Source organism: Bradysia coprophila, chromosome II (assembly GCF_014529535.1).
Source record: "Bradysia coprophila strain Holo2 chromosome II, BU_Bcop_v1, whole genome shotgun sequence".
NCBI classification, from domain to species: Eukaryota; Metazoa; Arthropoda; class Insecta; order Diptera; family Sciaridae; genus Bradysia; species Bradysia coprophila.
The window spans coordinates 3,381,605-3,409,592 of NC_050735.1; the positions used below are offsets into that span (position 1 = coordinate 3,381,605).

The 27,988-nt window shown below is 35.0% G+C and overlaps 1 protein-coding gene across 1 annotated transcript; it reads left to right on the top strand.

The window, feature by feature from the left end:
• Positions 1–245: 245 nt before the first annotated feature.
• Positions 246–27,970, top strand: LOC119066523. The gene is made up of 2 exons (XM_037169045.1): positions 246–326; positions 23,325–27,970. Exon 2 carries the CDS (start codon positions 23,331–23,333, stop codon positions 26,853–26,855), a length of 3,525 nt encoding a protein of 1,174 aa, XP_037024940.1. The 5' UTR covers positions 246–326; positions 23,325–23,330; the 3' UTR covers positions 26,856–27,970.
• Positions 27,971–27,988: the final 18 nt, after the last annotated feature.

Genomic DNA, 27,988 nt, shown 5'->3' on the forward strand with positions numbered 1-27,988 from the left:
AAACACACACTTGATATCATATGAACGACGGAAAGCTATATACGGATAAAAACAACCGAAAGAGAATGTTCGTTTCGATATTTATTTCATTCTATTCGTGTATGGGTAAATAAATATTTCTCCCCCTGAAAATGTACTGCTTTTCAGTCCAGTAATGTGAACGCGTCGAAAAACTGACCGTGTGTATATGTCTTCGACGGCGATCCTTTTTTGCTCGTCAAATCAGTCTAAAATAATCGCGTTCGCGGGCAAGAAGTGGCCAATTACAGGCTACACATTTACGCGCGTTTTGTGTCGGAATGATAGTAAACATCCAGTGAAGTTCTGTAAGTGTACTTTTCAACTTAATTTTAAAATAAAGAAAGAATTAATTTTAAAAAATCTGTAAGCGTAATGCAGGGAATGTTTTCACCATAAGTCTCGATTTTTACAATTCAATATCAGAGAGCTGAATTGATTCAACTGAAATTAATCTACTTTTGCTCTGCGGTGATTTTTGTTTTTCATTTTCTTTTTTATTTAAATTAAAATAGTGAAAAATCCATTGGCAAAGTTATTGATTATACAAAATAAACGTGAAATTTTCTTCGACTGTGAACAGTTTCTTTTAAATAAAAGAAAATTGTTAAGTTTTGCATGGATACATGGAATATATGTTGAATACCTACGAAACTGAGTTTCACTAAAATTATGATTTTCAGACACTGAAATCGTTTTCCAATTTTGTTGTTGCGTATGTTCTCAAATGGTTAATATCGGATTGCAAAAAACAAAAAATCTATTTTAATGGAAGAAATTGGAAGTCGGAAAAGTTTTTTTTTCATTTCGCCACCGTGGCAGAAAATCGATCAGGCTGTTAAAATTTTATTGTTTGTAAATTTTGGATGAGTCATCCTCGAACTAGCAATATGCCTTTAATGACCGATTTTCGGTGAACTACCTTTTTAGAAACGGCAAGTTTTTTACGATATGCAAATGATTAAATCTACTACTTCTTTTGTTTAAAGTGCCTAGTGTTCGATGCATTGCTTCTTCAGTTTTAACATACGTTTTCATGGGTAAGAAGACAGTAGACAGAGACTAGCCGCTTCTAAAAAAGGTTTCAATGTAAATAATGTAACGTTGGGAAAGGTGTTTGTGGAAATGTCTTACCATATTATCCACTTCTAATCGCTCCTACACACGGTTGTCTATTGATATTTATAGTGAATATGGGTCGTAAATGTTGTCATATAACCGGGTAACGTTTCTGTAACGTTTCTTTAAAGTTATAAATTCAAATCGGTGTTAAAGTAGTTCTGGATGTATGGAAAATATATCAGTATTGGATTATTTCGCTTCTTTGTTGATGTTGTTTACTAAACGGATAACGCCTTACAACAGCAGAATTTAGAGTATGAAAAGTGTTACATACGTCCATGGTCCATGAGTATCGAAAGGAACGTAAAGCCTTCAGGTGTTTTTCATCACTTAGGCAACTCTATAGTGATGATAAACACTACTGATTTGTTGATCAGATGATCGGTTTACTTTAAACAAGAAATGTTCACCTTCCAATTGCGGCAAGTTCATTGCCATTACATATGGATCGTTTGCCAGTTCGTCACTTCTATAGATGTTAATATTTCTAACAGATTGATGCTGGAATCTCCTTCCAAAGTTTTTACTTGCGTTCCATTGAAGACAGTGTCAATCGAGATTTTAGCGACGCTCTTGATAACATATGGCACAATTGTCTGTGGAATAACACTGAAAACGGAAACATTGTTTTAATTTTTTTTAGTTATGACTGTGTATACACAGCCCAGCGAAAGTAATTCATGAGGTAACAACTTTGTGCTACTAGCAAACTCATAAGCGTGTTTTCGAAGCAATAAGCTTCAGCAACTGCCTTTTCGACAAGTGTAGAATTTCTATATCTGAGATTCGAGCCAAAGGGTATGTATATACAACTACACTATTCGAAGGAGACTTACCGAAGCAAGAAGCTCCTAATTAATGAAATACGTAGCAGCATCCAATGTATTCTGATTTATTGTCTGCCCATGCGAAAATTGATTATTATAGAGGAATTCGCGTAAAATGATCATTTTCGCAGTGGGCGAATTGCTGTGTAATGGTCATCTTTGGTATGCTTTCTATGAATACACTTTGGGCATGTTGTTAGTTCAATTTATTTCCGCTACGCTTCCCTTCCTAATAAATATACCGTGCTGTCAAAAAAGTCGCCGTGTACTGTTACAGTACATGTAGACAATAGAAACAATAGAACACACAGTAGTGAGCTTCTATTGTTCTCATGGTCGGCGAAAAATATATGTGTTAACACATATGAAGTAAACGATTTCGTGTAAGTCTGTTGAAAATTCTTAGATTAAATAAAGTTACAAACCCTATAATTGTTCGCTTGTCCTTTAGAAAAGGTTGTTACGAAAATGTGAAGATATTATTTCTTAGGATTATTTACGTCAATCCTGCACCTGCTGACGATAAAAAAAAGCAAATGAAAGGTCAGATTCCCCGCGTGATACGTAAGAAGCGTGTGTGATACATAGTACAAGTACCTATATCACTCTGTCGACCGGAGATATTTTCTGCCTCACATTTAAATTTTGTACAATACGTGGACTAGGGTGTAGCGTTTTGACGAAAGTATTTTGTTTTTTAAGGCCTGCGGGTAAGTTCGATGCAGAATGGTCCACTAAACACGAAGTTCGAAGCTCCCATGCGCACCTCTGAAAACCGACTTTTTTGGTCTCAAAGCCATAGTGAGATTAGTTCTGCCGGCTGTGTGGAAAAATATATCTTAAGTGTATATGATAATTAATCATAGAGACCGTGGCTTCAATTTGGCATCCTTTAAAATTTAAAAAAAATTGAGTCACCGTTGAACAATTACAAAAGGTGCTCCCGACCGTGACTTTTTCAGAATTTTTTTTTGGATTTAAAGCTTTCTAAAATATGTGACTGAAAAGGAATATAGTCGTGTCATAGCTCATTTTAAAGGGAATTTCAAGAGCTTTCAAACGAATATAGACTCGACGTAAAGAGTCATCGGGAAAAGGGTACGAGAAAAACCATATTTTTTTAATTTGTCACAGAATTTATGCAAAAACGGTTCCAAATTGTTTTCAGTATTGCTGGCGTTAATAATGCAGCAATTCTGGGAAGAAATAGCCGACCTTTGGGGTAGCTTTAACTCGTATCTTTATGATAATCGAAAAATCATCAAACTGACCTTTTTTTTTTAATTTCTCCTTACATCGCTCATTTCTTCCCAGGATTGCTGCTTTATTAACGCCAGCAATACTGAGAACAATTTGGAACCGTTTTTGCATAAATTCTGTGAAAAATTAAAAAAATATGACTTTTCTCGTACCATTTTCTACACACTAGAAGGTCATCGAATCTGCAACCCGGTGACTACGTCGAGTCTATATTCGTTTGAAAGCTCTTGAAATTCCCTTTAAAATGAGCTATGACACAAGTATATTCCTTTGCAGTCACATATTTTAGAAAGCTTTAAATCCAAAAAAAATCTGAAAAAGTCATGGTCGGGAGCACTTTTTGTAATTGTTCAACGGTGACTCATTTTTTTTTTTAATTTTAAAGTATGCCAAATTGAAGCCACGGTCTCTACGATTAATTATCATATACACTTAAGATATATTTTTCCACACAGCCGGCAGAACTAATCTCACTATGGCTTTGAGACCAAAAAAGTCGGTTTTCAGAGGTGCGCATGGGAGCTTCGAACTTCAAATTTTTTTTTTTGGTATTTTCGTGTTTAGTGGACCATTCTGCATCGAACCTACCCGCAGGCCTTAAAAAACAAAATACTTTCCTCAAAACGCTACACCCTAAGTGGACTATATACTTAGATGTATCGTACCATGCTAAAAAATCTATTGCAACTAAAATGTATTGTAAGACTCAATCACTCAACATGGTTGAATTTTCACTTAAAATTTTTAGCGAAAGTTTCGATTGACGTCCGACGGACATCAACACTATCAACACTATCTGTAGATGTTACAAAATTAGTAATATGACACAAACTCGAAAACCCTTTCTCAGGTTGAAGTAAAGGCAAGCATAATACCAGGCGGTGAAATGAAATTCTCATTTATTTTTCCACATTAGCTGAACATGTCCCAGTCCCATACTTTCTCTGTCAAAATTTCATTTCACCGACTGGTTGCATATACTTGAAAGAGATAACAAATTTTTACATCACTGCTTGTGACAGGGAAAATGCGCTTACCGTCCACAAACATGTAAAATGTGTTACGTCACTGCTTGTAAATGCTTGTTTAGTCACGTCTGATTACTCCACTTGCCTTCGGCTCGTTTCGCAAACCTCACACTAAACAAATGTTTACAAACAGTGACGTAACATACTAAGATCGCCTCCAATGTTTCACAGTCGACTCGGACGGTAACGATAAAACGAATGTAAAGAAATGGATTCCGTATATTCTGAAGAACAAAAAACCCTAAAACCTATTATCAATTTTAAGATATAGGTGCAAAATAAATAGGCTCCTCGGGGGTGTGTGTGTGAGTTGTATTGAGGCTATTTAGTGCAAAATATTCATAATATAATACCGAATGATGGAACTATTTTTAGTACAGGCCACTAGAGACCATGTCTCTTTTAGTTTGAAAATAAAAGGCAATAGATTTACCTAGGAGCCCGTCGAGTGTGAAAAATATTATTCGTACCACGGGCTAAAAGTTTTTTACGTCACATCATTCGGCCTACAATTCGCGAAATTGCCTAAAATCAATCGCCCAAAACAGATACACAAATAACTATTTTTAGCGTATTCGATTAGCGTAACCTCTCACACGCTAAAAAAATGACGAAAAGTCGAAAGTTTTTTTTTCCTTTATTGAGGCGCCCTCCGCATGTAAAACGATTTTTCTAAAATCCATTACATAACTCTGAACAAAAATGAAATATCTCGCTTTTGTGTTTATCATTTTCTCGGATACGCCTCGGGTACGATCAACAAAATTCTCACGAAAACTCAACTTTTCATCGTTTTATCCGTAGACTCTTTTAGGCTCACGTCTTGTGCTAAAATTATTGTTTAATGCTCCAAAAAAATATCTTTTGCCAAAACAACGAAGACTCTGCTATTGTTAACACGTGGATACTATAAAAACGAACATTATAAATATCCCAAAAAGGTCAGAGCACTTCATTTAGTCTATCACAAGGATAAAAACAAAATTATAAATTCCAATTTTGTCAAAATACTATACATCTTCTTACATAGCATGGCACTTGAACAATTTTTTTTTATTATTTCTTTTCCTAGAAATTTCATTTGTTTATTATTTATTAAACGAAAAATATTTCAAATTCAAATGGATCAAGCAAAAAAATTTCATTTCATTTTAGCTGGTTTATCGTCGTCTTTTATTCGAAAATTCCAACATATTTTCCATTTAAAAAAGAAAAATTGTGAAACCGTCTTCACCCCTATAACACAAAAACATTCGTTCATATATACATATTTTTGTCTCCAACCATTAACAGAAATGAGTCCAGCCATCCATGCACATTTTTCATAAAAATTGAATTCCATGGTTCTCCTCGAAATCTAATAATTTGAAATTGTTGGCCAGCAACCTACCAAGGGTGACCAAAAACCATGCACAAGCTAACAATTTCACTCCCCCACACTCTAGCCACCCTTCTTGTTATATATTTTATCTGAACCGAAAAACGGAAAGTGTGTTTTATGTAGAAATTTCTGTTTATATGCGTAAGCCGAACTCGTGTGTCCTCTTCTACAATCGCATGAGGATGTATGTGTATTTGAAAATTGTACGTTCACATTTTCTTCTCTTTTCACAAGCCAGTGTATGGGAAGCGCATTTATATATATGAGAATCATGTGAAAAACGATTACAAACATATATGGTGCCTATGAGCCACATACATGGAATTCTTTCGAGCACACATCTATAAAGATACCTCAGGCCCTACATAATATTTCTTCTACTTAATAGCTTTTTATTTTATGTATTTTTGTGTGTTTTTATCTACAATTATTCTCTGGTAGTGAAAATATTAGAAAATATTAAAGACGAGGGAAAAAAAGAAGAAAAAAAAATCTAAGTGTTGTTAGGGATCGGTCACATGATATGAGGTGGGCAGGGTGTTAGATATTGATTTTTATTTTTCAGATTATGTCGAGTCGATTTGGATTAATACATGCCGATTGACTCGTTGGGGTTTCTTCGCATTTTTAGTGCGATCCGACCAATTCTGATACTTTTAAAACAAGTAGCTGCGTAAATTGCAACTTGTTTTTATGGATTTTTCCTAAATTAAAAACAATAATTTTCGATGATATTAATCACCGCGCTAACGAATCGTACGAATAGAATTGTGAATGTAAAATTTTGTTACATTCAGACTTCTCGAGGTAACATTTCATCCGCGGCTAAAGAAAATTATTTTTACGTCCAATTTGCGGAACGTAGCATAAATTATTACGTTCTGATATATACTCACTGGAGATACTCGAGTGAGCAGGTGTTATTTAGCGCTTTTTATTTCGCGTTGTTTCTGATATCGACAACGACGACAAAAATGAGTAATGAGTTATATCAGAATTTAATGAAGACTGTGGGGTAGTTCAAAAGCTACGATTTTTGCCATCTTTTGACACCACCACCAACCCACTGACACCAACAATACTAGTGTTTTATCTCTGTCGTTACCCTTAAAATATTGAAGGCTTTAAGAGTAAAACGACGAATGAAAATAAGTATTGAAACTATTTACCGATTGTCGACTTTATTTTACTCTAATGGCCTACACGGGTCTAGTTTCTTTAGGACCATGCTCAAAATGAAAACTCTCAGAAGAAATGATTTTCTCAACTCAGTAAAACTTTCGTTGGCCCTATCGAGAAAAACGCTGCATGTACCACTGTACCACGGTGATAATCTTACATTACTATACTCCGTAGTTTCTACGAGCAATACATTCAAATCGTACACCAATATACACCGTGTGCCGTAAATGCTTTTGTAGTCGCAAACTAGAGCGTAAAGCCATTTATGCAACTCAGTATCATAATGTGCAAAATTTACAAACTTTAGATGCCTGTGGCCTCGTGTCAAAATTACACATCTGGTCTAGACCCTAATAAAGTACTTGGCACTCTATGTAATAAATAAGCTTTATCACTTGGTTATATAAGAGTTAGACCAAGTTTGATAACAGGGCCTATTTTTGGGAAATCGATTTTCCACAATTTGCTATAATTTGGCAACATTTGCTAAGATTTTCCAAACTTTTCCAAAATTTTCCAAATTTGCTAATGGCAAATTCTAGCAAATTTTAGCAAATATTGGAAAATTTTGGCAAATTTCGGAAAATTTTGGCAAATTTCGGAAAATTTTAACAAATTTAGTAAATCAATTTCCCAAAAATAGGTCCTGTTTGATAATACACATCGTGAGTTGAGATCGTATCGACAATCTCACATCCATCGCGCAAAACCACCCCATTTACTAACTAGCTAGCAAAATAGCTATATCCTTTTTATCAGGTCCATCAAGTACATCAATATACCACCATTGAAATGATGCATGAAAAAGTGCACATTTTAAGATTGAATTGTATAAATAACTATATAATCTACGTGTCGAACCGTGTACGACCGAAAGATATGCACACACACTCTCGACCCATTATGTTTCCTAAGTCACACATAAATTATACAGTTTACAGTTTCCGATGTCATTTCCCTTCCTCACTATACTTTTTTAGATCAAACATGGAAAGAAAAACTGAATGAAAATCTAACCACTGAAGACATGACCGACCTTCTAAGAACATGTTTATCCAACACATATTTTCAATACAACAACGAATACTATCTACAAAAAGACGGATGTCCTATGGGCTCACCGATTTCAGGAACCGTTGCAGACATTTTTCTTCAAAAATTGGAAAAAGAGATAGTAAAAAACCATCCAAAGATTCGTTATTGGAAAAGATATGTCGACGACGTTTTGGCAATCATTGATAAAGACAGCGTAGATGAAATTTTATCCTCAATCAACGGATATAATAAAAAAATTGAATTCACGATAGAGAAAGAAAAAGACGATCAAATTGCATTCTTAGACATGCTAATCATTCGACAAAACAATAACACATTGAAAACGAGAGTCTACAGAAAATCCACACATACAGATCGATATCTAAATTACAAATCTTTCCACCACATTTCAAACAAAATGCCAGTTGTTGATGCATTGACTTACAGAGCATTTGCAATCTGCAACGATGAATTCATTGATGACGAATTATCTCACATTCGAAACGTTCTCGGAAAAAATAATTATCCATCAAGCTTTATTTCAAACAGAATCGAAAAAATGAGGACAAAATTTATATCAAACAACAATGAACAGCAAATAGAAACAACACCAATTGAAATCGAACCGTTACATAACAACATCGAGCAAACAAACGCATTACCAAACAATGATCACACCGTACCATGTGATTCCATAGCAATTAACAATACCGAAGAAACTCGAGCAAAAGATGATCAATGGATAGCAATTCCATACGTTGGAAACCTATCAAATAAAATTGCTGGAATTCTCAGACGAAAATTGAAGTGGAAAATAACATTTACTCCAGGAACGAAAATTTTGCATATGCTGAATCCACTCAAAGATGAAGAGGAACATACACCTCCAGGAATTTACGAAATTCCTTGTAACACATGTAATGCCAAATAAATTGGAGAAACCGAACGCCAATTCCCAATCAGAAAAGAAGAGCACGAAGGTTATGTTCGAAGACGAGAATACAAAAAATCTGCAATAGTAAAACATATCACGCGAAAAAAAGGTCAAAGTATAAACTGGGACAATTCTAAAATAATCATGACAGAGCGAAAATTCCATTTGCGAAAAATCAAAGAAGGTTTATTCATCCAACAGTCGATAACACCAACAATGAACACGGACAACGGATATAAACTAAGCAATGCATGGAATCCAATTATTCCAATTTTAACAAGAAAGCTTTGAAACAAAATTTTCAGTTATAGTTTTACCCTGATGATGACAACAGTCGTTTGTCGAAAGCTTGGTTAATAAAAACTTTAAACCACTAAACCACTAATCCAATTATTCAAAAAATCATCACTATACTTTCTCATTCCTTCATTATTCTGATCTTTTGAACCCATATTATTTATGCATTGCTGATCACATTCGATAATAAACAATTCACACCAATGAATTATTAATCATATCTATGGCGACCGTGTTTCACTACCGGTATATATGTGTTCCAATCAATGGACGCACACGGATCCGATTCTATTAAACCTAACACAAAAATGAATATTGGCAATCAATTGTGAATCATGTCTCTATCAAATTCAAGAAAAAAATCTATCGAAATCAATCTATTTGCAAGAAAATTATGTGAAAAATGTGAAAAGGTTCTATATAAATATCTAACCTGATCAATCTGTTTGAAGTCTATTGTTTGAAAAATGTCTACCAAAATTTCAGCAACCTTCATTCTAAAAAAAGAAATTATCTTTAACTTTCTGCCCGATAAAACATATCAGAAAAAAACCTCCAATATCAGGTAAAATTTCGTCTTTATATATCTGCACATTTATGTATAATAAATATGTAACCTTTTTGTACATAATAGATGGTACATATCCCATATACGTATACACATAGCATACATATTTTATCTCGAATTGCGTATAAATTTCCTTTTCCCTATTCAAAAAAAAGTGGAAAAATAAGAAGAAAAACCAAAATTAAGAAAACTCTTACATCATATCTACAAACTCTCCCTTTATAACATTTTCACATTTTCACAATTAGAAAGATATTTTTCTTTTCTTTACAACATAAACTCTTATACCCCTTGACATGCGTTCTTTTTCTGTTCCTGACATATATTGTTCTAAACAAACAAGCATTACACGTATAAAATATACAATCTTTTATATAAATGTCTTCGAGTATTAGTAAATTTTTATTTATACTCACCCGCTTTTCCACCGAAACACCCAACCACCCAACATAATATAACTATCTACTATAATATGTTGGTATATCGTAGATTTTCCCGTTTTATCCACCCCGCAGTACAACATCACACAATTTTCCTGCCCAGTTTTTTTTTTAATTTTTTTTTTTTCATTTAACTTGGGTACGATAGTACAAACTGTAATGGCTGTGCACAAGAAACTCCAGTTAAGTAGGTATATATATGTAGGACTGGTGTATGAGTTTGTGAAAAACTTTACAGAAAAAAAACTCTACTTTTGGTCAGTTTGTGCAGATGTAATGTTCGTTGTGTGCGTAATGTCCATCATCGTGTTTCGTATACGGACAAAGATTTTCATTTCAAACATTTCACAGTGTATTTGTGCTTTGCAAAAGAAAGGCGAAAGTTTTATATTTTTGTTCATTTCGGTGGAAATGGAATGTGGCAGGAGAAACGGTGGACGATGGATGGTTTTAGATGGTTTGAGGGATTTATTTTTTTTTTTTGGTGAGGATGGAAAAAAAATTTGTTTGAGATGTATGGAACTCTCGTATAGTGAATGCTTGCGCTTATATATATTGTTTGGAAAAGTAATACACATATACGGGTACACAGAGTGATATGTGGATATATATGTGGAAATGTAGTGTAAAAAAAATAACGGAAAAGCATAGACCCAATGCGTGGAAAGTTTGATTTTTCGCCGTGAGCATTATTGTATGGGAGGGAAATTATTTTTCTTTTGTGATGTACGATTTTCTATATAAATTTCTATATGTAGTGATTTGGGGAAAAAATATTTCTTTTTTTTCTTAAACAAAATTAATGTTGAAGTCAAGGTTCTGGTTTTATATTTTAGTCGTATAAAAACGGAGAATATAAAATTGTTTGTTGTTTCGCCGAGTAAACAGCTGACGCTTTTTCTGCAAATTGTGTTCCTAGTTTGCTTCGTCATCATATATAGGGTCCTTTGTGCCCGCTTCTGAGCAAATCCAAAAACAAATGACCTCCAGCAAACAGATTTATGATCAAAAAATCTTTTAACGGATGTAAGAACAAAAAGGCTTAACATTCCTTCATTAAAAAGACAATTTCTGGAATACCTACTATACCCCTATTGATTCAAATTACTGGAATTACGAGACTTGAATCAAAAAAGCTTTTTGCTTTTTGGCCACTTGTCTTGCAGTTTAAGAACACTGGTTCGTTAAACTTTGACTCATTGTTTGCCTGAAAGCCCTTTCACGTATTTTGAAGCATTTTAGATCGTGTGTCTCCGCCGCGCCGTTTGTATCTCGAGTATCAGTTTCATTTTAGTGATTAAGTCTCTAATGTCTTTTTTTATATTCACCAGTGCGTCTTATGATCAAGCTAATGATCTGTTAATCCGTGCAGTATACTTTCAATTTTTAATAAACTATTATAAGTAACATCGATATCACATGCGTAATAAATAGAGAAAATTGCAATAGCCATGAAGCAATGGATACAATAACAGTGAAGATTTAATAAGTTTAAAGTTAGTCATCTGACTGACAACAGAAATAAGTATTATACTCTGGACAGTTTTCGAATCGTTAACAACTAATTAAGTAAAAGATTTTGTTAAACCAACAAAATGTTGGAAGTTACAATTGAATAACTGTATACAGTGATCAAACTTAGTAGTCATTGTCAGATTTCGGTATGGAATGGAACCGTAATTCCAACAGGTTATGGGCCCAGACACATTGAACTGTGACAATTAATCTATAGCACCAGTTTGCAAAATAGAAGGGGTGTCAATAACACTCGCTATATGATTATATTGTAGTTGTGTTCTGCGGAGTTAGGTGTCGACAATGGTGGAACTGGTACAATGAAAGCCAAACTGTTACAACGGTGGTATGGTACTCAATTGGTAGAATTGGTTGGCGATGATCAATGGTCAATCGTTGCGAAGGTCGATGGTCGAATTGGTATAACAATCAATCTGTACGATTTCAATGGCAGCTAAGAACATCGAGTTTCAGTAGGAGTATTAAAAATGGTTAAATTCTTAAATGGGAGCGAATTTATAGAATTATCCAATTGAGTGGAAGTGTTGGAAGTGTTGGAAGTTACAATTGAATAACTCTATAAAGTGATCAAACTTAGTAGTCAATCTAAATAAGAACAAAACAGTCGTCTTAGTTCAGTCTCTAAAACATATAAATAGGATGTATTTGCTCCAATAAATTTAGTCTATTCTGAGACGGCAAACTAATCGTTTCATTAAATAGAACCATAATTCCCACACAAAATTCATTGCCGTTTGTTAAACACTAAGAAATGTGTCGCATATCTCGACAATAACATTTAATTTAAAACAGAAAATATTACACTGAAACACTACAAGTTATTCCAATACAGCGCCATACCATAACATACCAAACGGAACGGATCGTACATATTAATAACGATTTTCCTTTCCCGTTAGAAAAAATATAAAACTGGGCGTTGATACTCTTAATTATTGTCCCGAATTTTTATGAGAGTTACGATTATTAATTTCTTGAGTTTTATTGACATTCAGATCCTAAGGATATACTATGTACTATGCCAAAAGATTGTTTTGTTTGTCAATATGGTCTGGTGGGTCGTGTTATGTGTAACACATCTCATTTTACTACACATTTAGGAATCATCTATCAAATAATATTTTTGTTGCTTTTATTTGATCTGTTCGGTGAAATTCATCGAATGTGAATTTGTATTTTTGTCAAAAAAAAGAAGAATATTTTTATAGGCAATATCCTTTCTCATTTATTTGATTTCTCGGTCACATATTTGTAATTATTTGAGACAAGAAGTTATGAGCATTTGTTCGATCTGGTATCATAATTTAGATACGTAATTCGGTACAGCCGATGGTCGTGCGACATATTTTTCAGTTCATATAAGAAGAAGAAAAACCGTACAAGAATTTAAACCAAACCAGTTCGTTCAGAAGGTCTAATCGAAAATGGACCATTAACCATTTAGAAACGCAAACCGTAGATAACCATAAAAACCATTAAATCGGTTACTTTTGTAGTTGAATTTATTTTTTAACGTCTGATGCAAAATCTATTACTTCATTTGTTTTAACATACAATTTATTATATAATAGTCAACCTCATCAGAGGATCCTGGTTTCTTTTAATCGTGGTCTCAGTTGATAACAGATGAGTAGTTCCTCAGTAAAATATTCCGTACTTTCATACATATCAGATATATACAAACAGGGGTCATACTCAGCCTATCCTAAGTAGTATTAAATGAAAAATTGTATAAAAAAGGGACATTTCCGTACAAATTTTATCAATATTACTCAAAAACTCAGCACTATTACTCTCACTCACGTCTATTTCTATGTTATTTATTGTACCGTCAAGAATTCCGTCCTTTCGTCGAATACTCCCCCAAAATTGTCTACTATACAAATTTTATTTCAAGCTGTTCTAAATGCAGGAAAGGGATTACGGCATCATTTCTCTAATCAGTGTCACCGCGGTGTGATTCACTATTTCACTGAAAGATGTCGCTGCATCAAAGCCAATGTCAACAGTAAAATAACTAATTCTTACGCGACGGACTCTAACAATTGAACAGCGCAGTCAAGACTTCCCATTGTTGCCAGTTGTGGGTTCGAAACTCAACCGTAACACAAATAACTCGTTTCATCAGATTATTGTCTAAAATAATGACAACTGATTCATTATCAGATTAGGTTGCGTCTTGGATTTAGTATCCATAACGTCTCTTCGTGTTACAAGTAATTGGTCGTTGGTAATGTCATTCAGTCAGTTAGGCGAAAGGCCGGTTGACGGTGTATGTTGTCTTTTACTTTTAGTCCAATAAAATGTCATCGTACAGCACATGACCTCAAAACTCCGGAACCGTAATCAGTTTTTCAATTGGCACTCAATAATTGCATCACTCAGTTGTGCTTAGAGACAAAATAAGTTATATCAGAACTAGTTCAAACTATTCGACTTTGACAATCAAATTGGTTCAAATAAGAAACATCTCCTCCAAAAGAGGAAAGTGCGGTGTCTGAACCAAGTGTCGCAATCGCACCTATGTCATAGGTAATACCAGTTTACATTCTGTACAGGAACTTCCTGAAATTTAGAACCTCCAAATACACCGAGAGGCAGATAATCGTTTGTTGTCAGTACTAAAGTATTTTCTGAAAATTGAAAGAATTTTTCTGAGGATTTTCTTAACAAAGGATTTTGTTTTGCGTGCAAAACGATTTTCTGAGTTTAAAACCAATGTCTTCTGATATTCCATCGGGAAAGTTCGATAGTTTCCATAGCTTATTTGTTGTAAACTTCATTCGTATCGACGTACGTCGCGTCATGGTCATGGTCAGGGTTTTCTAGAAATTCTCAAGTTATCAAACAATGTAACGTTTTCTGAGTGTCTCTCTCGGACGATTGTACCTCGGTCTTTTGGTCTCGCTTTTCAAGAACGGTTGCTATGACCGTTTTTAAAACGTACAGTTTGAAATTTCGATGAATAAACTTTGACCGTATCAAACTCCTTCCATTTTAGGGACCAACAGTCATACCAAATTATTCAGTCCTAATTGTTATCACTCTCTTATACCAAATTTTCAATTTTTTCATTTTTTTTATATTTTCTTCGTCACATTTCCACGATTTGTTTCTATTTCAATAGAAAAAACCCCGTCTCATCTTAACATTGTTTTCATCCCATATTCGATGCCATCCCATAAACTTTGTATATCTGTTTAGAATTTAAATAACTTCCATGAATTATGTTAAAGGATTTCTGCAAGGCTTTCCGAATGAAAAAAAAACGACGAAAAAGGAAAAAGTTTCATTGCATAATTTATTAGATTTATGTAAGTCACTCTATTTGTCCAGTGTCTTGAAAATGGTGCCTTATCTATCTGAATATGAGCCAGCAAAGCCGTATATTTATTCGAATTTATTTGGTTCCGTTCGCTCTGTCAAAACTGTAATGTGGTGACCCGGGGTTTGGAAACGGAATTTCAATGCTCGCTGAGAAAATAGGGACAAAATGTATTCAAGATGAATTTGAAAGTTATTTAAAATGGTTTAGGGCAAAATATATGCCCGAGGATCGTGAAGGTTCATAAAAATTCACTTCAGGAAATTCTTTGTTGTACGACAAACGAACAACCACACTTATCATAATATCATGCATGTTACATATTTATAGTTTTCCGCTTTTCCTCACTTACGCTTATATACCCAGTGACTATACATAACTTTTCCTCTTTTGGCTTTTTTATTGTCTTTATTTACGGAGGTTTTTTTTCTTCTAACATCGCACACATTATGCTTATATTGACCTTCGACAATATGGTAACGATCTGTGTTTTTTTTTGCCTTTATAGGTCACATAAATAAGTGGTATAATGATTTACTATTATGTGGTTGTTATGTGTTGTGTAGTCAGTCACTCTTTTGGGATATAAAACAGTTAAGGATTTTCGCAACAGTTTGGTGTAAGTTCGGCATGGTGTTATTACATAATGTAACGAATAAACTGTCTCGTTAATGCACACGTGATGCGATTATGGTTCATTCATTGTTGTCAGTTGGTGTTATAGTTGTAGTTATTGGCTGTGGAAGAGATATGAATAAATTTACGCCGACACATATAAATGAAGGGGTTGAATGGATGCAGTCGTAGAATGTTATGTGTATTCGTTGAATCGTTTTTTGTGTAATTTTTACTGTAACATTTTTGTAGCGAATACTGAGCTATGAAGCGGGTGTTGCTTATAAAAACTCTTTGTTGATGATAAGTTAATGGAAGCGGAATTTCACTTATGTTTAGTTGATGAGTAAAGTGCTCCGGAGAGTTATCGTACAGTGTCCAGAAAAGTCATTATACAAATACACGTAAAGTCATTGGCTCAGTTTGACTCTCAGATTCGTAAAAAGTCACAAAGTCATGTCACAGCGTTTTTTAAGGTAGTTTTCCCCTCGCTTTTTCATTTGGATGTTGATCATCGCGACTCGCGAGGTTATGTAATCATTAGGTAAAATTTCTTATGGTTTGCTTTGACTGGTGGTTCATAAAACGTCAAAATTAACTAATCCAGCATTTAGCTGTCAGACTTCTCATTGCTGATCCGAAAACGCACTTCAAAAAGTTTAAAAATGCATTTTCCTTAGTTGTTCCTGAGTGACGTGTGAAAAGTCTGAAATGAAATTTCAAGGACATGAGAAAGCTTACACAAACATTGCCGTCCAAATTGCATGCTTTCGTCTGTTACTCCTTTACTCTTTCTGTATGTACGCCCTACCCCATACTATATTTTTACTTCCGTACTGGTTTGGTCAGTTTACTTGGAAAGAAATTATAATTCGAATTCGAACTGGATTTGATCCTCGTGTATGTGAGCCACTTACGCTAATACATTAATTATACAGTCCGACTACTGAAATGTGTAAACTAAACTTACCTTACAGTCACAGCATAGCATAGCATAGCATGAATATAGAAAAATATTCAGAGGCTGATGCACTGCGTTTCCTTTGTAAAGAAAGATGAATTGGAGTTATAACATGCAATACAAACAATCCTAAGCGGTGCTCTTATAAAGCCTCCAAATTTGACACTTGTGTTTATGCTAGGAGACGAGGACAATCGCAAAATTGTTTGATCAGGTTTTTATTTGTTTAATTGCTTTTTTGGCTATTGTGACACTCGCTCCGCTCGTAAGGAAAGTTTGCGTTTTCACAAATGCTGAAGAAAATTCAAAACTTGGTGCACCAGAAACGTTTGTGATATATGTGATTACTTGAAAGTTTAAGCTGTTACAGACGGCCAGCATATATGACTAGACTATTATTATCAGGTCTATTACTTCCATCGATCAAAGTATTTTTAATCTGTTGATTTCAAATCTTGTACTTCAATTTTTTTAACATGCATTTTATTATATTAAGGACCATATTCCCAGGGCTTCTCATTATTTTTGTCGTCGTTATCGATAACAGATGAATAGCCGTATGTGACAGGTTAATAATTATCATTTTACACAAGTATCAAAAATATACAATAATTGTCTGGTGATGGGGTGATATATTGTCATGCTGATTGCTAAACATTTCAAGCTACCAAATTTTATCGTTCATCATTTAATTAAATTTTAACATATTCATACGACCAATTCTCCACACGCATACACTCCAACCCCAGAGACGAAAGACCAAAAAAACATTTCATAGAAATCCCATCAACATTTGTGCTATTAAATATCAAAAAAAGAGAGCGAATTTTATCACACAATTCTAACCTCATTTCAAATTTAATAGATCTTTCTGTTTTAACGTTCATATCATCAACTCATCCTTCAGGAAAAAAATAAAAGGAAAAATAATCGCCCCACTACCCCAAAACTAAAATTATATGTTGGATAGAGCATCCAATATTATACACACATATATGTCCGCTTATCGTACATGTACATTTTTATTTGGGTTTTTATAGCCAAGCTAAGACTTTTGCCGGTTCTGGTATGTAAGTTTTTCATGAAATGAAAAGCAAAAAAAAAGTTTGTATTTCGAATATGTATGACTGTGTGAGTAGATTTACACATATAATATGTATACTACGACCGGCTACTCTGTCCAATGTGAAGAAGAAATGTGTGTGGATGTTCAAAAAAAAAAACAATTTTCCTCAACAGGGCTTCCTTCACTTTCTCCCCTCTCGATCAATATTTACCAAGAGTTTTCTCATTTTTCAGTGTATATTTTTTGTACATATAAGTATATGTGCTCGAGCCCGTTTTTCGTACGGTATTTTCATTAAATTTTTTCTCGTTTTTATGTGCTCTGCGATATGAGATGAAAATCTACATGACTTATATTTCAAGTGTATACCACACCATCCATATGTATAACTTTATACCATATATATCGTGTACATCAATATGAATTCATGGATACGAAACATATACGTTACATTCGGCTGGGCCAAAGAGACCGTATGTTTCTTTGATTGTAATTGAATATATTTGCTTCTAATTTCATATTGCGCACACATTTCGAAATAGGAAACTGTTGTAGGATAGTCCAGTTCGATTCTAATGTCCAGTTGGATTAAATTGAAATATTCAAAAAAAAAAAATGAAAAAAAAAAGTTTGACCGGGCACTACAACTCAAACAGGACGTGAAATTACAGCATTTGTACATGATATTATATCAGCTCTAATGATGAATCCAAAAAAGATTTCCACATAAATTGGAAATTCTCCGAATTGATAACATTTTCTGCTTTCCATTGTATACCCGAGAGTCTGTTAAATGGAATCTTCACTGTCTTCCATTGTTAAAATCTTATTGAAAATATTAAACCGAACACGTTATTTTCTACTCGTATCCCCAGGTCCATTTATTATCGAAACTCATGAAAGTATATTTTCGAAATGTGTATAATGTAGCGTCTATGACATTGTATATATTCGACGTATAGTAACAAGTATGTTCACACTGCTTATCTACCTGTTCCAGGGTATACACTCATCAACAAACATGAAATCAACTCTAAACTCACATCGACATTAACTTATTGCGTACTCGCTATCACCATATTTTATGGAATACATAGAAAAAGTGTACCAACAACAAAATTAATGATATAAGAAATGCATAATGTCCTTTCTTATGATGAGAGTACACTTTACCATCAGCTGGTTTGTTGTTTTTTTGTCGTTCATTGTAATCATTCTCATTCAAGTGCCTTTTCTTTTGACAATACTCTTCATATAGTTTGCATTATAACGAGGCGGAGTTAAGCGTGCATAGTGATATGAATGATTTTTTGTATTTTTGGGGTGTTTTCTGGATTTTTTGAAATTTATTTCCATTATACGATGTATAACGACGGCATGGTAGAGGGGAGAGAATGAACGGCTGTAATGCAATTATTATGATATATAATATTGAAACGTACAATATATGTACACTCGTGTGTGCACATTACCGACACAAAAAAAAATTCCAAATTTTTGGATTTTTATCGAAACAATTTTAGTATTGATTGAAAAAGGAATCAATAAGGTAGAACCGTACGTATTCATATCGATTAAATTGAAGCGCGTGTGTTTATGTCATTGAACGCGAACGAGAGTTTTTTTTTCATGTTATTTATTTTCGGGGTAAACTTTTATGAAAGTCAATTGGTGATTTGAGTTTTTGTCAATTTTGCCTTGAAGTGATTGTGGAGTAATCGGAAATAGATTGGAAATTGAATGAAATTTAAATGCAAAGACATTTTTACTTTGAGCAAATCAGCATCTGGTTGTCGGAGAATTTGTGTAGAGAATGATATAAAGTCATAAAGAGAGCTGAATCAAGTAAGAATATTCCATTATTCCATCAAAATTTTCGGACAATGAATTAGTGGTTCAAATGTTTCTTAGACCATGCTCTATGTACGTAATAGTGAATTCAACCGGTAAAAAAATTGTATGAAATTTACCGGTAAATTTAATGTTTGCCGGAAAAATTTCATACAGATCTGAACAGACACTACATATTTATCGGTAAATTTCATACAAATATTTCTTATGAAATTTACCGGAAAATTTCATATGAAATCTACTGGAAAATTTCTTATGAAATTTACCGGAAAATTTCATATGAAATCTACTGGAAAATTTCATATGAAATCTACTGTAAAATTTCATATGAAATCTACCGGTATTATCGGTCCGGTAAAAATGTAACGATGACCGATAAATTTCATGCACATTTTTTACTAGTTGGATTCATAAGTGCCTATCTACTATAGACTAAAAAAAGGTTGTTTGTCTTTAGTGACCTTAGTTTAAGGCTTCACTGTCTAAGCAGCATTATACCTCGTCACATCAATAATCAAACTTCAGACATTTAACAATAAGGTCATGACCGTTAGGTGTTGTATAATTGAACTAAAAATCGCCGACAATGTTCAATAAATTTATTGAAAAAATTAACTCATCCGAGCTCATACCTATATCACGATCTTTGACTGTAGTAACAATGCTGAGGAGAATCAGCCACAGGGTATTTGCAAATAAACGAAACACCGGCTTTCACAATTTATTATTCATTTCGTTGGTAATGACCCTTTTATATTGTCAATGAAAATAAATTTCTGTCGGAAGAACTAGTTCAATTGAAGATGTCGAATATTTTCGTCATAAAACGAAATAAACTTTTCATTCAAGCTGAAAATTAATTCTTATTTCTACGGTGGATGTGAATTTTGATGCGTTAAATTAATTACATATCTCACCTAATTGGCTTTATTTCTGTAACTTGCCACCCGGGCACACATATCGTTACCCGGCATTGTCTAATTATAATTATTTCTAAGATACCAAATCGAAATATTTTTTTTTTTATTTAACGAAACTACTAAACAGCTCTAAGATGAAAATGAATCATGCGCGAGCTTAAAAACAATCAATAAATTTTCTTTTTTCAGATATACAAAATGTTGTATACATATGCCATTTATATGTTGTTCACTCATGGTTTTTATATTATATATTATGTTTGTGCAAACGTAATGACTTTCCAAGTGGGATGATGAAAATTGCCAATTCTTTATATCCAATAAACGAAATAAAAATCAATGGCCCATTTTGAAGAGAATTTTTTTTTTCAGTAATTTAGTTATATGTTTTTGTTCTGTGATTTTCCGTTCGCTTTTCTTCTTTTTATATTTATTTTGATTAGGAACGAGTTTTCGCTTTCTTGTCGGCATTTGAGGCAATATTTTTCTGAATATCAACCCAAGTGAAAGTAATATTTTTGGAATTTAAAAATATAAAAAAATCATATAACAGCTCCCTAGTTTATGTTTTTAAGGAAAAATGAATAAAAAAAAAAACGAACGGAAAATTTTATTTGTGCAAAAACTTTCGCTTTTTTTTCTTTCTATTTATTTTATTTTCTCGGATCTTGATAAGAATATGAAACTTAAAAAAAAGTTCAAAAACAAGAAATAAAGTTTCGTTCGATATGTTGATGGATTTTTTTTATGTACCAGGCTTCGTTCTATATTGAATAAAATATGTGAATTTTTATGCAAATTTATGTTATCTGCCGTACTAAATATTTCAAATTTTATTTTTCCATGTTGGCTCATTTCGACGCGATATTTTTCAAAACACTTTATTTATTGACGCATATATCAGTCAGGCTTTATTTTCGAATGCAAAAAAAAAACAAACGTTCAGTGTCTTATCTAGTTGTGTTTAGTTCGTTTGGTCGCTTCAACGGTCTGGTAGACGTTTAGTGGGTCTATGACGTTCATGTCATTTTAAGCTCAACAATATCCGAAACATCGTTTTCTGTTGAGATTGATTTTAAGAATAGAAACAGAATTATCCTAAAGGTCTACAATTATCCTAAAAGTTTAGCTAAAAGCCGTATCATAGTGCCTGGTAAGAACTTATGGAAGTTAGCCTCTTGAGCGTTGGTTGTTTGTTTTTGTTTACAGACCTCACTAACACCCCAATAACTTGTTCAGTCTGGACTACCGGCTAAACGTAACCTCCGAACCTTCGAAGTATGGAAATACACTCTAAGCAAAATTATCCGCGTAAAACTGATATCTTGCCTAAATATAGGTACAAATTCATCGCATTTGGAGTTACGTCATGCGAGTCAATTAGTGTGGGTATTGCTGCAGCAATCACACACTGCATAACTATTCAAATTATGAAGCTTGAGTGAATTTTGGCACGTTAGCAATGCGAAATATTCGCTAGAAAAATTCTAATTGACCAAAATAAGGTTTTCGTAAACTTACAAAATCCATTTTGCCAATTTCAAGTCTTTGTTGATAGCTGTTGTTAGGAGACATACCCAAACCCTAATCCATCTATTCCCAACAAGATAGATCTAACGAGGAGAGTAACCTAACAGACTTTTGTCTTTGACAATGGCCATCAATAGAAAATGGAAGAGCGTTTTGTTCATAACATTAATGGTGAACAGATTGAAATTACCTCCATGACAGTTATTGACTCACTGAACCAAGAGTATTGAATTGTATTATCTTACTATATACTTCACGGAGTACTAACCAGTACACTTTCTTATACTTCCATATGGAATAGGATTGAAGGGTTGAATGACTATTGTCACACTATATTAACCGAAGTATAAAAAAGACAACTGATATAAACTAATAGCCTTAATGCCTCGGGGAGTGTATTCTTCGATTTTTTTTCTCGTTCGGGATGGGAATCGAACCTAGATTATTTGAGCCAAACCGGTCTAAATTGTTTATTGTTCCAAGATTTACAAGAATTTCATTTCATTTCATTTATTTCAGTTTCAAAATTACAAATACAAAAACATCTGCGTAGCTCTAGTGTGACGAAGTCAATTCGAAAGAGAGTACATTACTATGCAAGGGAAGTAAAGTGATATCTCGTATCCAGATGAGAAAAAGTATCCGAGGGCGGCAGCCCGAGGTACTTTTACTCATCGTGATACGAGATATAACTTTATTTTCCGTGTGTAGTACGACGTTTTACTATGCGAGTGATGTAAAGGTTATTGCCTATACATGTAACAGCCTTATTACATGTACCAGCATAGTAAAATGTAAATTTAAATTGACAATTTAACACTGACTCAACACGTAATGACTTTATTTCAACGGTAGAACATGTACGAAACAAAACTACAATTCACTAAAATTCATTCAACAGAGTCGAACCAGCAGGTTATTATGTCCCTGATAGCCCTATATGCATCGCGAAGGATTTTTTTTAAATTGCTTTTAATTAATGAAAGAATGGAAACAAATAACTAAAATTTTAAAAAAGTGCAGAAGCCATAAAGTTTCTAAAGTCTCGTAACAACGAAAAAGTTCTTCGAATTTTTCCATTCAAGGTTGTGAATCAAAAAGTTTTAATAACTCAAGAGATGAGCTAAATGTTTAATTGTTGACAAATAAAACCTTGTTTTTATCGTCGTTTTCCATTTCAAAAATAAATTCACATTTCTTTTACCTTAAGTACTACAAAACCAACGCAATGTCTGAAGATCAGAAGGACTTTTATTGTAAACAAACTCTTCACAGCCAAGTCTGTAGGCAGTGAAAAGGTGAACAAATTCACGAAATGGACAATAACATGGCTTAAGGCGCAACGCTAGCTATAGGTTTCTAATTTTAAACTCCATTATGATTTACGGTTACCCATTCGCTAACAATTTTCTTTGTTTTAATTTACAGCTCGTGATGGCAGCATCGGTATACGCTACGCCTCCGCCGGATTTCAGTGGAGAAGATACAGCACTAAGCGACGTTTCCAATTCGTCGCAACAGAGCAGTTCAAATTCCATACACTCGAAAACAGCTACAAAACGAAGTCTAACGCAACCAACTATAACCACATCGATAACACCGCTGCTAAACACAACAATATGCGTATCGAATGGAAATAGTAGCAGCTGTGGCTTATCGTCACCAATCGATACAATACCAGACAATTCGAAAAAGCGTCGAAAGCAACAGACACCGATACGAATATCGGCACTAAACTTTGGTGCCGGTTCAGAACTGCCGGCAACCGACGACGATCAACAACGACAGCCACTTGCTGGCAATGATGATCAAAATTTACCGAAAATTTTTCTTTCAAATTTAAGTCAACTACAAGCTAAATTAAGTGAAATACCTGACCAAGACAACAATGGCTCACCAGCCAGTGAACAAGATAATGACAAAAGTTCGGAGAATGATGAACGTGATGAAGTGGAAAATGGAGAGATCACCTCCAGAATGTATCGTCATAATAATCTGAACTGTGATCAGTGTAACATGAAATTCGACTCGGAAGTGAAATTAGGATTGCACATCCTTCAAGAACATGGACCGAAAAGTCATCAAATCAAAGACTCGGACGGTAATGTGGACAGATTTAAAGTGAATATCAAAAAGGAACCGCTTGGTGGTGATCCGGAATGGAATAATGACGACGATAAACCGCAAAATACAAATGGGCATTCGAAGCCTGAAGATTGGCTGTCGATACCCGGATTACCATTTTCATTTCCACCAGAAGCAGCGGCAATGTTTTCAGCCTCTGGCTATCTACCACAATTACCATTACTTGGAGTATCATCTACGTCACAATATCCATCCGCTGATGGAATCCACCGTCCCAGTGTTCCACCATTGCGTATTTTTAATCCAGAAGCGTATTGCGATCTATGTAACAAGGAATTTTGCAACAAGTACTTTCTCAAGACGCACAAAGCCAACAAGCACAGTATCTACGATCCGATTGTATCATCGGCTGATATGCCGTCTACTAGTCAACTGACTCATATGTCACAAGTTTTTCAACTGCAGCAGCAGCAACTACAATCTCAGGCTCAGTCACAATCAACAAACCAACAATCTCAATCACCACAACAGCAACAACAATCACAAATATCTCAAGGTTCTTCCAGCAGTGTGTCATCATTTTCACAGGAACCATCCGTGTTCTGTGACATTTGTTACAAACGGTTCACTAACATTTTCGCTATGCGGCGCCATCGCAACAAGGTCCACGAAATTCCACCCCAAAATGACCAGAAGTCTGAGGGTAAATCGTCAGCTGGAGCATCAAACACTTGTACGCCATACACTGTACCCGAAGGATTTCGGGAAGACTTTTCAATCGAACAAGAAGATGCAACATTCACACCGCAACCGAGAAAACTGTCTCCCAGTTCGAGTCAACAGGCTCGTGATTCGAATTTTTCCGTGGATAAATTGAAGCGCTTGGGGGTCATCAATCCGGAAGCGTTCTGTGAACTGTGCTGCAAGGAATATTGCAACAAATACTTTTTGCGAACGCACAAAATCAAAAGGCATGGTATTTTCATGCCGGCTGATGACAAAGACGAGAAACAGGCTTGGCAATTTGTCCAAACGAGTCCATTGAATCTGATGATGGGCACAGTTGAGCAGATGAATCGCTTCCAAAATCAACGAAAACTGGAGGCTGGTGAAATTCGGAAGCCATCGTTTGATACTGTCGACGAAGTTGAAGGGAAAAAGCTAAAATTGGAAGATAACAAGAAGGCAATCGATGGCGAAGTGACAAAAGATGGTAACAAATCGTCGGACGACACCCCATCGAATCCGGATCCGGATGCAATTAGTGTCGATCTACAAAAACTACAGTCCATGATACTGCAACTGAATGACTTGAATGCCCAACGACCCGTTGGTTGCGGATTGTGTGGCAAAGAAATGGATAATCAGTACGCTTTGCACGCTCACATGATGACTGAACATGCACATATCGGTGAAAACAACAATGGGACTAAGCGGTCACAGAGTTCTTCGCCAGTGAATTGTCGTATTGAAATATGCAAGCAATGTGATAAGGAATTTCCCAACAGCTTTGCATTAACGCAACATTTGTATGAAGTGCACGGCATCCAACAGAACAGTCCTGTTCGCGAGGGTTTTGTAACACCAGATCGACCGATATCCGAAATGGGTTTGCTGAATGTGTCTGGTCAACTCGGCGATCGGAAAGCGTACAGCATCACGCCGACAAGCAGTTACTGTGAAATTTGTAACAAGGAATTGTGCAATAAATACTTTATGAAGACTCACATGCATCGCATGCATGGCATTGAAATAGAAAATGGAGCTCAAATTGGCGGTGTGGTGTGTAACATTTGCAATAAGGAACTCTGCAGCAAATATTTTCTTCGAGTGCACAAACATAACACTCATGGCATTGTTGACGAAGGTTCACCGCTACCACAGCCACGTCAAAATGGTGATGGTATCAGATCCGAACCGATATTTCCGATGGAGGTGGGCCTAAAGCCTGGCGAAATAAGTGAGCTGAGCAACAGATACTTTACGCATTTCACTGAAGTATGTCCACTGTGCAATCGCCGTTTCCGTGGATCGAAGTGGCTACGAACACACTTGATGTCAGACCATGGCAATGCTGGTACAGAAAAGCTACGAGAAATCGAGCACACCATGGATCTGCCAAAGTCGACCAGTCCAACACTGAAAATTCCCAACGGGGCATTCGGTCTCAATCCGAACGAGTCGAATTTCATGCATAAGAATTCGCTGACAAATCTATTTGCCGGTGAGGAGCCAGTCAGTTCGACATCTAAAACCAAAGAATATCAGTGCACGTTTTGCTCGTTTTCCACGCCGTCGTATGCATTTTTGTTCATACACGAGAGATCTCACACTTTGTTGAGTGGACCAGCGAGCCATCACAATCAATCGGAATCGGCTGTTTCGATAGCTAAAGATCAACAACGGATTATGCAACCAGCTTCGTATGGTGGTGTAACCAATTCCAATTCGTCGGAAACACCAACATCTACACCAGCGACTACGCCAGTACCTGTACCATTAACACCTCAGGAATCAGCTCTCACCAAACAACAACAGCATCTTCAGCAGAAACAGGATGAAGCACAACAACAAAATCAGAAACACCAGGATGAGGATACGAAAAATGAAAATCAACTAGAACAACCGCTGAATGGTGGTAATGTATTAACGGAAGCGGCAAATATGACTCAACGGCCAGCTACGTACGCGTTACCTCAAACAAGTGATGGTATTACAATGCAATCGTTCCTAATGGAAGAAATGGTGTCAACATCATCGTCATCCAATGAGGACGGGGTCCAGAACAGGTTCGTACCGTCTATTGTATTTTTACCAGTTAAAGAACGTATTTCAGGGAAACTGACGGTGTCGTTTAGTTTGACACCGGCTTAGAGAATATTCTAGCTTTCCAATTGAACGGACGGTGAAAGTTTGTGATCAATTTTGCGCGATGGTCATTTTCATTAAGTCTAACAATGTTGTAGGACATGTGATTGTGGGAGGCTGTACAAGATTTTCGTTTCGAATTTGATGGTCCGTAAGATGTTCTTGTTCTTACAAACAACCACGGAGACAATTTACAATTATTTTTCGTAAACTTTTCCCTATTTGTCCATGCCTTTTAAACTTTGAATTTAACGTCGAAGCGCCAAATTCCTTTGTGACATTTTTCCTGAGTAAATTAACAGAAACGAACAAAAACCAAAATGGAAATGGAAGGAAAAAGTTTTCCAGGTCCGATAGACATGTAACGAAAATTGATTTTCTTTCTTGTTAGTGACACTGATTGATCTGAGGCTTTTAAAACTTTCCCGTGAATTGTCACCGTGTAATTTTTTGAAATTCATTTTGTCTAACGTTCTTGCCGGAGTTAGATAGTTTTACCGTATGAAACTTCGCTAAAACTGTATGGGCCTTGCCTTTTCCATATCACGAAATCGATGTAATTAACTTATACTGACAACGGGACATAAGCCTTTCGTGAGGGGTTACCGACTACCTAAAATCATGTGAGACCATTCGCCTATTTCATCGGAATTTTCTCGTGTTTTAATTGTATTCTCTTTTGTATGCTGTTTACTTGGCATCTGACTCGTGTGACGCCATTTCTTCGACTCGATCTCCCGTCGATTTTTTGCTTCCATAAAGTTTTTGAAATGAAGCACTAGATTTGTTAAAACTAAGGAAGTAGTAGACTTAATCGTTATCTACTGTTTATATAAGGTTAACAATCTGCCTAGTCATTCTACATATAACATTCAATCTTGTACTATAACCCAATGATTACATCGCCCTGCACGTTACACTGAATTTATCAGAATCATTTGTATACCATCCCAACATTATGACATTCTTCACCGTTCGACGTAATTTGTTTATTGATTTTTATTTTTAAGCCAATAACCGAAAAGATTTTTTATTTAACTTGAAAATCAAAATTAACGGAAAAGACTGAGTGAAAATTTAAAAATTTAAATCCGTTAAGCCATATTTCTCTTTTCTATGTCTCTATATGACTTTAATAT